This window comes from Camellia sinensis, chromosome 13, assembly GCF_055761805.1.
Source record: "Camellia sinensis isolate YWXY chromosome 13, ASM5576180v1, whole genome shotgun sequence".
In the NCBI taxonomy this organism is placed as follows: Eukaryota; Viridiplantae; Streptophyta; class Magnoliopsida; order Ericales; family Theaceae; genus Camellia; species Camellia sinensis.
Genome location: NC_138973.1, coordinates 49,521,105 through 49,534,782, shown reverse-complemented (window position 1 = coordinate 49,534,782; position 13,678 = coordinate 49,521,105). Strand labels below are relative to the sequence as shown.

At 40.1% G+C, this 13,678-nt stretch overlaps 1 protein-coding gene across 1 annotated transcript; it reads left to right on the top strand.

The window, feature by feature from the left end:
• Positions 1 to 10,232: 10,232 nt before the first annotated feature.
• On the top strand, positions 10,233 to 12,767 carry LOC145805810 (homoserine dehydrogenase-like). The gene is made up of 5 exons (XM_082901022.1): positions 10,233 to 10,309; positions 10,571 to 10,686; positions 10,894 to 10,947; positions 11,696 to 11,783; positions 11,922 to 12,767. Exons 1-5 carry the CDS (start codon positions 10,264 to 10,266, stop codon positions 12,059 to 12,061), a joined length of 444 nt encoding a protein of 147 aa, XP_082757148.1. The 5' UTR covers positions 10,233 to 10,263; the 3' UTR covers positions 12,062 to 12,767.
• The last annotated feature ends 911 nt before the right edge of the window (positions 12,768 to 13,678 follow it).

Below are 13,678 nucleotides of genomic sequence, written 5' to 3'. Positions count from 1 at the left end.
TCAAACGCCAAAGGTCTCCTCCTACGGTCGGCATAACTCTTTTGTCGACTCTGGGCTGTAACAAGCCTCCTACGGATAAGCTCAACTTTCTCCGTCGTCTCCCTAACCAATTCCGGACCCAACAAAGGTGCATCACCCACCTCGGCCCAACAAACTGGAGACCTACATGGTCGGCCATACAAGGCCTCAAACGGTGCCATACCGATGCTAGACTGAAAACTGTTGTTGTAGGCAAACTCTACCAAGGGCAAGTGCCTCTCCCACGTCCCACTGAAGTCCAGGACACAACCCCGAAGCATATCCTCGAGGATCTGGATAGTACGCTCGGACTGCCCGTCAGTCTGAGGATGATAAGCCGTACTAAAGGTCAACTTAGTGCCCAAGGCACTCTGCAAACTCTGCCACAACCTAGCAGTAAAACGAGGATCTCTATCTGAGACGATCGTCACTGGGACCCCGTGCAATCTCACTACGTCCCGAATATACAAGTCGGCAAGATGATCTACCGAATCTCTCACGCGCATAGGAATAAAGTGCGCCGACTTAGTCAACCGGTCTACAACCACCCAAATAGCATCACTACCCCGCTGCGTCCTCGGAAGACCTACAACGAAGTCCATAGTGATATGCTCCCACTTCCACTCAGCAATAGGCAAGGGTTGCAACAAACCCGCTGGCCTCTGATGCTCGGCCTTCACTTGCTGGCAAGTAAGGCACTTCGATACGAAAACTGCCACATCTGTCTTCATACCCCGCCACCAAAACTGGCGACCCAAATCCTAATACATCTTAGTACCTCCCGGATGCACCGCAAGGCGCGAATGGTGAAACTCTCGGAGTACTTCCTCTCAGCAAGACTCCGGTACAAACAAACGGTCTCGGTATCTCACACTCAGGTCGGGATACACCGTCAAACCCTTCTCAACTTTCCCACTGGAGATCTTCTCTCGGAGAGATTCTACCTCAAGGTCACCTCTCTGTGCCTCTAACACTCTAATCACAAGTGTAGGCTGCGCAACAACAGAAAACAAGGCCGCAGCCCCAACAGATTCGCCCAGTAGCAAATCAAACTCGCCAAGTGCTCCCAACATCTCCCATTCCCGGATGGCTATACAAGCTACATCACTAATGGATTTCCTACTAAGGGCATCGGCCACAACATTGGCCTTTCCCGGATGATAGTGCAACTCAAAATCATAATCCTCGATGAACTCCATCCACCTCCTCTGCCTCAAATTCAAGTCTTTCTGTGTAAACAGATACTTCAAACTCTTGTGGTCCGAGAACACCTCGAACCTCTCACCATAAAGGTAGTGCCTCCAAATTTTCAAGGCAAAGATCACAGCCGCTAACTCTAGGTCGTGTGTGGGGTAATTCTTCTCGTGTATTTTCAACTGACGTGAGCCATAAGCTACCACTTTCCCTTCTTGCATCAACACACAACCCAAACCCTCTCGTGAGGCATCACAATAAACCGCATAACCCAACCCTCTCTCCGGAATAATCAACACCGGAGCGGTGGTCAATCTAACTTTCAGCTCTTGGAACGACTTTTCACAAGTCTCACTCCACACAAACTTGACTCCCTTCCGAGTCAGTCTAGTCAATGGTGACGCTAACCTGGAGAAATCTTTCACAAACCGACGGTAATACCCAGCTAATCCCAGAAAACTGCGGATCTCAAACACACTCTTAGGCTGTGCCCAATCTTGCACTGCCTCAACCTTGGATGTATCAACAGACACCCCTTCCCCGGATACCACGTGGCCTAAGAATTTGACTTCCCTCAGCCAGAACTCACATTTCCCAAACTTGGCATACAGCCTATGGGCTCTAAGCAACTCAAGCACCACTCTCAAGTGTTCCTCGTGCTCCTCCTCTGAAGGCGAATAGATAAGGATGTCGTCCACGAAGACGACCACAAATCGGTCTAAGAACTCCCGGAAAATCCGGTTCATCAAGTCCATAAAGACTGCCGGTGCATTGGTAAGCCCGAATGGCATCACCAAAAACTCGTAATGGCCATACCGCGTACGGAATGCCGTCTTAGGAATGTCCTCCTCCCTGACCCTCAACTGGTGGTAACCCGATCTCAAGTCTATCTTAGAGAAACAACGGGAACCCTTCAACTGGTCAAACAAATCATCTATACGGGGCATAGGATACTTATTCTTAACCGTAGCCCGATTCAACTTCCGGTAGTCAACACACAATCTCAAGGCACCATCTTTCTTTTTAACAAAGAGGGCCGGCGCTCCCCACGGCGAAACACTAGGGCGAACAAAGCCCTTATCGAGCAATTCCTGGAGCTGAACTTTCAACTCAACCAACTCTGCTGGAGCAAAACGATAAGGTGCCATAGAAATCGGCGCCGTGCCGGGTACTAAATCAATAAAGAACTCTATCTCTCGGTGAGGTGGCAAACTAACAAGATCTTCGGGAAAGACATCTGAATACTTACAAACCACCCTCGGCAACACAATCTGTGTCTCATCACACTCACTACTCTCAAAGCTAGCAAGTAGACCACTAAGCTCACTTCGCCCTCGCGAATCATACCCCGGTGGCAAAACACTACCAACCCGGTCTCCCAAGAAATGGAACCACTCCCCGCTCAAGGTACATAACGTGACCCTCTGGCGGTAGCAATCGATAACAGCCCGGTATGACGATAGCCAGTCCATACCCAAAATAACATCAAAACCCTTCATAGGCATGACAACAAACGGAAGGAAGCCTATAGTCGGCGATCTCTATATCACATCCTCTAACACCCTGTTTCAGGATCAACTCACCACCCAAAGGCGATACCACACAAATAGGAGATGCTAACTGTGCTAACTCCAATTCCAAAACAGATGCAAATGCAGCAGATACAAAAGAATGAGATGCACCCGTGTCTATCAACACATTAGCAACCGAGTTGTAAAACAGAAAAGTACCTCTCACTACTGATGGAGCTGGTACTAAATCCTGCGCGGTAACAGCATACACACGCCCCGTAGGCCCCTGGTCTACCTGCTCACCTCTCGGAGCAAAAGACTGTTGCACGGACTGGGATGACGAAGCTCCCGGATTGGCCCTCGAGGCCTGCACAGACTGAGCTGGCTGAAAACCCTGCGTCTGCCTAGAACCAGACGCTCCCGAAGTGGCACTCAACTGCGAGCAAAACCTCTTCAGGTGCCTAGGCTGTCCACACTGATAACAAGACAAGGGCTGCCCCCTGCCCAAACTCTGACTCTGCGGTCTAGCTGAAGAAGAAGCAGCTCTCTGACCCCCACCCTTCTGCGGGCAAACAGAAACTTTGTGACCCAGCTGGCCACACTTGTAACAGGTGAATTCCCCCTGACCACCTCTCCCGGAGCCTGCACTCGGCACTGGGAAGGTCGATCTAGCAACACCACCCTGCGACTGCTGGGGGTTAGAACCCCTCTGCCTCCTGCCATCACCCTGACCATCTTGGCTCCTCTTGGAGCCTCTCTGCCCCTCATCCTCCTCCTGCATCATGAGCTCCATATGAGCTGCATCGTCCACTAGGTGTCTATACTCTCGGATGTAAGACCCACCAACCCTCAACTTGAGGCCCCGCCTCAACTTCCGCTCAAACTCATAGCAACGGCGTTCCTCAGACGTCACCAGTTCAGGTGCAAACCTGGACAAACTAGTAAAGGTAGCCTCAAACTCGGCCACTGACAAGCCCTGCTGATTAAGCCGGCTAAACTGATCCCTCAGCTTCTCCCTAGCTGCTGCAGACAAAAACCTCTCCTGAAAAGCATTTACAAACGCCTCCCAAGTACCACCAACACGAGCCTTCTCGTACTTCCACCACGGACCCGCATCTCCCTTCAGTTGGAAGGATGCCAAGGTCACTTTTAGTGCTCCGTCCTCGATGCCAAGCATCTCGAACGTCTTACTCATTTGCTCTAGCCACTCATCAGCCTTCAGTGGCTCCTTCGGATCCCCGATAAACTCATCCGGATTAGACCGGAAGAACTCCCTCTTCAAGAAAGAAGGCCCTGCCTCAGCGGCCTGATTCCCAGCTCTAAGAATACCCAAAGCTCCTACTATCTCTCTGGCCAAGGCACCCATAGCCTGCTGACCCACTGGCTTGGCCACATTGGCCTGGCCAACTCCCTCCTGCACTGCCGGAATCTCACCCTGTAACGGTACTTCCTGCCTCGCAGGTCTACCACGCCTAGCACCTCTTCCTCGTCCTGACATCCTAATAAAGGTAACACAGAACATTAGCACATTCACAAATGTGCCGAAACTAAACACTCACGTCCTAATGCATGGACAACTGTAATTCACTCCACGTAAGCACATAAACACATAAGCACTTACGAATTTCATTTCCGGATAATGATAGTCCCGAGGCGTTACTAGAGTTCCGGTTAGAAATAGCATTGATCAAGTGCTTTTCCAACAAGACTCCCAGAAACCCAAGGATCCAATCAACATCCTAGAAATTAAATCCCATACCCACATAGTCACATAAGCATGTTATCAAGTAAGCACATAGCATATGATACTACATCTAAGTCTCTATCAAGCGAGACAAACCCATTGTGATCCTAATCACTTCCCACGTACCCAAAGTATTCGAACCCGGTACGCTCTGATACCAAGTTGTAACGCCCTCAAAATAATAACATTAAACCCAACAAATAAGACAGGCATTGATATTCAAAAGTTCCACATTCTTTCATTTCTCAGAGTTTCATTACAAAAAGTATTACATGTTAACAACAAAAGCAAATGCCCTACAGGCTTACAGCTTTCCAAGTTAACACTTGGTTACAACAAAAGAGTACTAACTCATACACATTAAGCCCTTGGCTTGTATTTACATGTAATACATCAAAAAGTAAAATGACACCATTATGTCCGTCTCTAGCCTCCCAAGCTATGTCCTTGGAGGTGGCATGCTTCCTGCACCTGAAAATGATATTCACATATAGGGTGAGCCACAGCCCAATAGAAATACACTAAACCAACCATGAACAATGACTAAAATATTAGCAATTGATAGATGGCCAACACTGATACAATCACATAAATCACATATTTATGTCATACGACTTATGAATCCAAATTACTTTTCATTTTCCCTTTTTCAACAGATAGGCATATAAGCACTACCCACATTCTCAACAGATATGTATAACAACAATATTCACATTCTTAGATAAGCAAATAAGCTATATCCACATTCTACAACAGATATGTATAACAACAATATCCACAGATAAACATATAAGCTATATCCACACTTCACAAAGATAAGCATATGAGCTCTATCTTCACTTCTCTAGACAAGCATATGAGCTGTATCTACGGAGTTCATCCCCTATCTTCTCCCAACACTATCCGATTTAGAGGTACATCCCCTATCTTCCCCTAAACCGCGGAGTACATCCCCCATCTCCTCCTCTACACATAACGTATACAAACACATTGGTTCTATATACAATCACTCAATACATGTAGTTAATGTATTCTATCAACCGTCAAGTTCCATGACACACTTTATTGATTAGTTTCAGTTTGCCTAATCATCATGCATTGTCTACAACAATCACGACTATCCTCCACCGATAGCCCAAAGCAGTTATTTCTAAACAGAAAATAAATGCACAAATGGATATTCAATCAACATTTCATTTCCTCATTTCTCACAATTAATTATCCCAATTAATTAAACAATGTAATTAGGTCAATTCCCATAATTAACATTTCAACCCTTATGTCCCATTTTCTTCAATAATTCAACGTTCATTCCATTTTTCTATGCCAAACATGCATCTAGGTTTATTATGAGTAAAACCCCAACTTTTGTAAAATAGCACAAAAGCCCCAAACTTTCACAAAATTACCAAACCAACCCCAACATCTCAAAATACTAAAATTTAAAGACAAAATCCATAGAGAGGAGTAGGATATCCCTACCTCGAAGTTTGAGCCACAAAGGAGATGAAGACTCGAAGATCAACGTGTTCCAAATCCCATCTTTTTCAGATTAAAACAAAGCTCTCAACGCCCTCTATCTTTTTAACAAAGGCCCTAGGCTAGATTCACACTCTAGGGAGATCAATTCTTAGAGAGAATATAAGTGTAGAGAGAGAAGGTCTCGGATCTAGGGTTTGATCAAAAAAAGAAGATGAAAAAGTGATGTTCAAAACGCTACTGTCCGCTGATATAAAACACACTCGCTCGAGCGAAGCCTTCGTCGCTCGAGCGACCAGACACAGAAAACTCTCGCTCGAGCCAAGAAGCTCTTGCTCGAGCCAAAAACTCAAAAGTGCGCTCGAGCGAAAGAATGCTCGCTCGAGCCAACAACTCAAACCCTCAGGTCTGCAACCACAAGCACGCTCGAGCGACAGACCTCTCGCTCGAGCGAAGAACAAACCGGACCTCTCGAGCCAAGAAAAGCTCGCTCGAGCCAAGAAACGCAACTCTCAGGTCCAGAACCAGACGCCATCGCTCGCTCGAGCGAAGACACTCTGGCTCGACCCACCAGACACAAACTCAACTCTCGCTCGAGCGACAAACTCTTGGCTCGAGCGAAGGGCCAAAAATCTGGGCAGCAACACTAGGCTCCCAAACACAACCAACCTGAAACAAACCTGCCCAACACATCCTACAACTCAATACGAAGTAAAAAGGATGCAAACAAGATAATAAACAACTATCAACATCCACGGACACATGTCTGGATCACTGTACAACAAGGGTAAACCCGGGATCGCTATAGGAGCAGCGGCGGAGCAACAATGGGTTTGGCGGAGAGAGGAAGGATGTTCGGTGGTAGTGTGTCGAGCCGCCTACACTCTACCATTGCTAATCCTCTCAATCTCAGACCTCTTGCATCAGATAAACACGCTCTCTCTCTCTCGTTTCCCCAAATTCAAACCCTAACTATAATTTTCAACTTCTCAGATCTTTGCCCCTTCATTGTCCAACCTCACCATCTCGTTTTTCAAAAAACATTTCAATTTCGTTATTGGTATTGGTGGCATGGTGTTCTCTCTCTCTCTCTCTCTCTATATATATATATATATATAGTGTGTGTGTGTGTGTGTGTGTGTGCGCTTGTATGTTTGGTCTATCCTTACCAGGTACATATATAGTGTGTGCTTGTGTGTTTGGCCTCTCCTTACCAGGTATCGATGAACTCTACATCTATATATATATATACACACACACAATAGAGTGTTTGTATGTATCAATGATAGTAGTCATATGGTCTCTCCTTAGTGTTTGGCATGCCTATAAGGTGTTTGTTTTTTGGTCTATGTTAAAATGTTTGGAGGAAAGAAAGAAAGAAAACCGCATTGAATATCTAATTTACGATCTCTATCTCTTTTTGGGTAGGGAAGGGAAAAAGGAAGTCATGGAATTTGATCCTGTCGGCGTTGATGTGGTTGGTTTGGGGTGAAAGGAACCAACCAAAAAATGGAACAAAAAATATGTCGAAGGCTGGAGACAAGAAAGCAAAGACTTCTAAAGTAGCAAGGGAAGCTTCTCTGGATCCTCTGGCACAGAAGCTCCAACAACAAAGGTGATGGTTTGTTTCCTGTTTGGCTTAAGAAAAAGAAGTTGCAATACATCACATTCATATAACATAGTTTAACAATATTAATTACAATATGTTGCATTCTTTCCTTAAGTAGTAAAAACAATGCTTAAAAAATTCATTATATAGTTATGTCAACTATTAGGAACAGCAGTTTGATTTTGTCTTTCCAGATCCATTGCATGGGGGACAATTTATGTAGTTATGCTTAAATAATTCATTTATGTAGTCGTGTCTTAATATTTTTATTTCCTTTTTTCTTAGTATTGCAATAAATCAAGGCCAAGGTTCTGATTCTGTAGTGCTTAAATGGTCTTTGTTATATATCATGAGATCCCAATCGTACATGTTTATCAAATTCAGTTTGGATTTCAAATGAAATTCTGAATTTTTTTTGGTATGATGTTGACTGTTCCGTTAAGTTTATCACATGGTGCTTCTTGCATATGAATTGTGCACTTGAAATATTAGTTTGGTAATTGTTATATTTAACAAGTTCTTAAATCGGTTCTAGCAATTTAGCATCTTTGTACATCTCTTATATAAACAACATCACATGGAGCCACTTGCTGACAGATTGTGAACTCGAAATGTTCTCCTGGAATTCATTATTGGGAATTATTTTGTTTGGTTTTAGCCATTGATAATTCTTAATTGTTCTTTTATGTTAATGAGTTGCTGATAGATTGTGAACTCGAAATGTTCTCCTGGAATTCGTTATTGGGAATTATTTTGTTTGGTTTTAGCCATTGATAATTCTTAATTGTTCTTTTATGTTAATGAGTTGCGACAATGCTTACACTATTATGTAAATCATTGTTTTCTTTGTCAGTTCATGTTTCTGAACTCCATTATTTTGAGCAGTAGTGTGTTTTTGTATGTCCACATAATGTTGCCATTTTCGTTTCTTCTCCATTCATTTCTGTTTTCACGAGTTTGGAAGTTGAGAAGTCTAAATTTTCCATGGTTGGCATTATTTCTTGTAACAATGTGTCTAATGTTTTGTACCATTGCTTCTCTTATTGCAGAATTGCTGATGAGGGCGATCCTAAATCCAGTGAAGAACTATTTACAGAGAGTGGCAATGAGAAGTCCCTTGACAACTTAATTCCTAAGTCTGAAACCGACTTCTTAGAATATGCTAACCTCATTTCTCAAAAATTGCACCAATATGAGGTATCTTTAATTCCCAAGTTAGGGCCGACCCTGAATGTGATATAATCTAACTGAAAAGTACATGATAGAATATCTCTAAGGTAAAAGATCATTTAAATTATATAGAGCATTCAAGAACCTTAAATGGCAAGTTGGCAATCCAATGATGGCAACTGTCTTGGTTTACTATTTTTTTTTTTGGTTTCCTTCCATTTTTATTTTATTTTCTTTTATTATTATTTTTTTCTAGGCTCGTTTTAGCATTGATTTTACTTTTGTTGTTGTCAATTATCATTGAAAAAATTCCTTTTAGCATTGATTTTACTTTTGTTGTCATGACTGTATTGTCAATCATGGGCCTCTGAATTAGATGGAAGACTCTATGAGGTAATTCAGTTAAAGGGGATATCAAACACCCTGTGATTACTGTATTAGTTTGTTATACTATTTGAATTAAGTGGAAAGGGAATATAATGCAACAAGACTGCGTCTTGGTTTTAACAACATTGACTTCTATGATTTATGAGTGTCTTTTGCGCTTGTGCATACTTACATCTAAGCCCAACTGATGAGTTGCACAAAATACCGGGGAATGTGTAAAGTTTATGGATTTATGTTTGATTTGAAAATTTGTAATTCTGGTAATTTGACATTTGTGTAGATTTTCCCTTCAATAACTAAGTAAATTGTGCATTTGATGGCATGACCTTCATTAAGGCTTGCCATTCGTAGGATGGATTTTTGTTTGATGCCTATCTTAACTTTACGTATTTTTTTTTATGATTTGAATTTTTTAATTTTTTAAGATTAGGGTGATGTGGGAATTCGTCAAAGCATGGGCAATTAAGCTTTTTCTTCTCTCAAGCTTCAATGGTGCCACTTATAGTCTTTTGTGCTTGTTTGAAGTTTCAATATTAGATTGACCTCTTCAAATACAAAACATGGTTAGATATGAAATATAAATAATTTTATGCTTATATTTTTGACAAATTTAATTTGGGGATAGCAATTTTTTGAGTATACTATACTTGATTGACAGGGAGTGCACTTGCTTGTTGTGGGAGTATGTAATAGTAAATCATTACTTGTTGCATCAGATGTGCTCACAACGGAGTTGGATGATACCTCTCTGACAGAAGTTTGCTAGGTCAAGTTGAAAGGCTCTTCTCTACTGACACTTGGTAATTCAGGTAATTCCATTTTGTTTTGTTTTTTGTTTTTTGCTTTTTCTTAATATATAATTAAAAATAAATAAATAGCAATGAGTATGGAATACTATTTTATGGCTTCTTTTATTTAGGCTTACAGAAAGAATTATTTGAAGAATAAATTTTTTTCTGATCTTTGACCTTTTCTTATATGTAGATGTAATTGGTGTTTTATAAATGATATATTAGTATACTAACAATAAAAAACTGAAAAAGCTCAAACTAGTGCTATTGGCTTATCAAAGCCAATCAACATGCTTACACTTCTTGTTATTGTCGGGTACTTGTGTAGGTCAATGCAAGGTATTTTCAAACCCTGAAGCTATGGGAAAAATCATCGATGTTGCAACTCTTCTGGGTAGATCTACAGGTTTGTGCACATTTGAGCTGTAATGTTGGTTCTCTTGTTGTGCTTTTGAACGTTACCAAACTTTTTGAGATGGTGTTGCATAAGGTGGTGACATAGCAGTTTATCTTCCCAGCATGTGTTCTGTTTACTATCCCATGTGAACTTAAAAAAGAAGTGTCAGCATTCAACTTTGTCTCCATATATCTTGAGCTAGAGTTTGTACATCATAATTTCAGCCTCAGATCAGTTTGGAATGATTGCAAGAAATAATTGTTGCAATAGGTTTGGCATTCATTGATTGCTCTGCCAGTTCTGAGCCTATTGGAGTGCTAAACCGAGTGGTAGATTTGGGTTGTTGTGTTGTGATGGCCAATAAGAAGCCTCTTACTTCTTCAATGGTAACTAATCCTTTTATGTATTTCTTACGCACCCTAGTTTGTTAATGGATGCCTTTTGATGTTTCTGTTTGTGATAAAGGTAATGATAGTATCTGGTTGCTGTTTGATTGTTCTGCTTACCATGACAAATTGTGTGGAAAAATTTCATATAATATTTCATCTGCTTTCTGTTGTCTGAAGGAAAGTTATTTTTTGTCTGGATTGCAGGAAGATTATGATAAGTTGCTTGCATATCCACGTCGCATTCGACACGAGTCAACTGTGAGTGTGCTTTTTACTTGGTTGGTGTAGATAGAAGTGTTTTTACACCTTGGAACATAGATAACATATGAATGTGATGGTCGGAGACTATTGTTGTGCAATAGTGAGTGGACAAATGATTACGACTTGCAGATCAAAACTGAAATTTTTGCTAATCTCTTCTTTGTCTTTTAGAACTAATATTCAAGACTGTAATTGTGATTCAGTTGATGAAATTATACTAAATTGAAATACATTGTTGCATTCTTTCATATATTACTGCAATTACGAACCAGTTAAGATGTATAAAGTCTCTTAATGTAGGTTTAAATATTTCAGCTTGTATGCTTTCTGTTTGATGTAGAGATGGGTCTGCCAATATTAGCATTCAACCAGTTATGACTTATGAATGTCTTCCATACACTGTTTGTAAGCAGTTTGTAATAAATTGGAAGTGGTTTTGGTGGTACTTGGAAGACACTGTTTGTAATAAATTGGAAACCTCTTTACGGAGTCTTGTTTTTAATATAAACTCTTCTAAATAGTTTTGGCCAATTAGTTGTTTCATTTGGGAAAAACCATTTATCTTGTGTAGATCTTGCTCCCTAAACCTGCTTCTGCTTCTCCTATAACTATAAAAATTTCATTGTTTCTGTTAGTTTTTGTTTATAAAAATTGAGCTTGATAGGATTAATCATTTATAGTCTGCATAATTTCATGCTGTGATATTTAATAAAAAATAATAATTTCATGCTATGACAACTGGCAGGTTGGTGCTGGCCTCCCTTTTATAGCATCCTTAAATCGTATACTTTCATTTGGAGATCCCGTGCACCATATCATTGGGAGCTTAAGTGGTATATCATTTATTTTTATTTTTTTATTTTTTTTTAAATGTCTTATTTCTTCTTCATGCTTGCTTGCATATATCGAACATGCTTTGTTTTTTAAGTTGTAATTTTATCATTTTGTTTCATATCCTTGTATGTGAATAGGTACGCTGGGTTATGTAATGAGCGAGGTAGAAGATGGAAAGCCATTCAGCCAAGTTGTCAAATCTACTAAAAGCCTTGGTTACACTGAACCAGGTTTAATAATTTATGATGTTACCATTTTAATAAATCAGTTTAGCTGAATTCTAGGATTCTTCTTGGTATAGAAAAGCCATATCTAAATAATTAGTGATATGGGTCCAAATCGTCAATTATAAGGTCTTTTTTACCTTGACTGTTTGTCTATTCCTATTATTCGTTTCCATTTTTTGTTGAAAAGAAAAAGGCAAGACATTGAAAACTGTGAGCTTAATTCAAAATTCCTATGGCATTTTATTAGCATTAGATTAATGAATTTATTTGTTTCTTAAACTTTTTGACAGAAAGCATACATTCTGTAAGAATTTTGCGTTATACATTACTTTGATATCTATATATGATGCTTGGTCATTTCTTGTTTGTTTGTTTGTTTCTTGAAATTTTTGTTCTCGATTGAAGGATTTCTGCTACCATATATCTTTTTTTTGCCATTAGTTTCTAATTTGTTATAGGAAAGTGAGTGACTTCCGACCATTGTACAAATAAATGTGATTTTTTTTTTTTTTGGAGTTTTCCCTAATTATGGTTAAGGAATTTTGTTTTCTATTATTATTTTTAAGGAAAACTCGTCAGATGTATTCATTCATATCATATCTGGTAGGTAGGGTAGCAGAATGGATAAATATGCTTTCCCTTGATGTCTTGGGAAAGAGAACGGAAAGGAGGCACAAATGTGATGCCACCTTATCTATGTGAACTGCAAATTTATATTTTTTTTTGGTACACGTTAATCTTTTGTGTGTGGTTACTTAGATTAGGGGCCTTGATCATCAGTGCTGAGTGAATGTCTGCTCAAGCTGCTCATCTACAACCCAAAGTTTAATCTAAAGCTAAGAACATCAGAATCATTCATGTTTTAATTAATCTGTGGTATTATTCGTTAAAATAAACTTTACCAACTTTATTAAAAAATCATATATAAAAGTGAACTGAATCAATGGAGCTTTGATAGTTAACTATGCCTGTATTTGTTATGGCTGTTAACTTATTAATCATCGTGTACTGAAATTTGCAGGTATAGCAACAGGTACAGTTTTATTATGCCAGCTAGTTGTCTCAATACGATGTACATGTTTATAGGATTTAATTGATTTTTGCAAAGATACGGGTTTGCAATCCAGTGTTGCTGCCACTATCATGCTTCTCTGATAAATTTTCCAATTCTGTTTCTTTATTAGGTGCCTTACATCACTACTGCTTTGATGGACGCGAAGCTTGGCACGGAAGGGCGCAAGGATCTTTTTGATTGGCTATCAAGGCAACTTAGTGGATTAAGCAATTTTCCTCATGCTGTAAATTTGAATTATGTATTGTTTCAATTTGTTATGCTAGATGGATGTGACTTGTGAATGAAAACTTAGAATAGTTGTATTGTGTCGAATGTTAATGAATTATGTATTGTGTCGAATGTTAATGATTCAGTTAATTTGAATGATGCTTTAAAATTATAGGTTTATTATGGATTGAATGAATTATTAGGAATTACAGGTGTATTGTTTTCCTGCTTTGGCGACCAATTTATTAGTCGCGACAAATAAATTATTTTTTCCGCAAAAAATGACAATTGCCGACCAAGAGTTTTGGTCGCAAAAAATACATCTATTGCCGACCAAAACAGTTCTTAGTCATAGAAACTCACTTTTGCCGACCAAAAGTTTTGG

What these genes read in the sequence shown, in the direction of transcription:
- LOC145805810 (XM_082901022.1), top strand. Translation starts at nt 10,264, where the DNA reads ATGGGAAAAATCATCGATGTTGCAACTCTTCTGGGTAGATCTACAG. An exon ending in TCTTCTGGGTAGATCTACAG is followed by an intron (nt 10,310 to 10,570) that starts GTTTGTGCACAT and finishes TTGTTGCAATAG; the next exon opens with GTTTGGCATTCATTGATTGC. An exon ending in TATCATTGGGAGCTTAAGTG is followed by an intron (nt 11,784 to 11,921) that starts GTATATCATTTA and finishes GTATGTGAATAG; the next exon opens with GTACGCTGGGTTATGTAATG.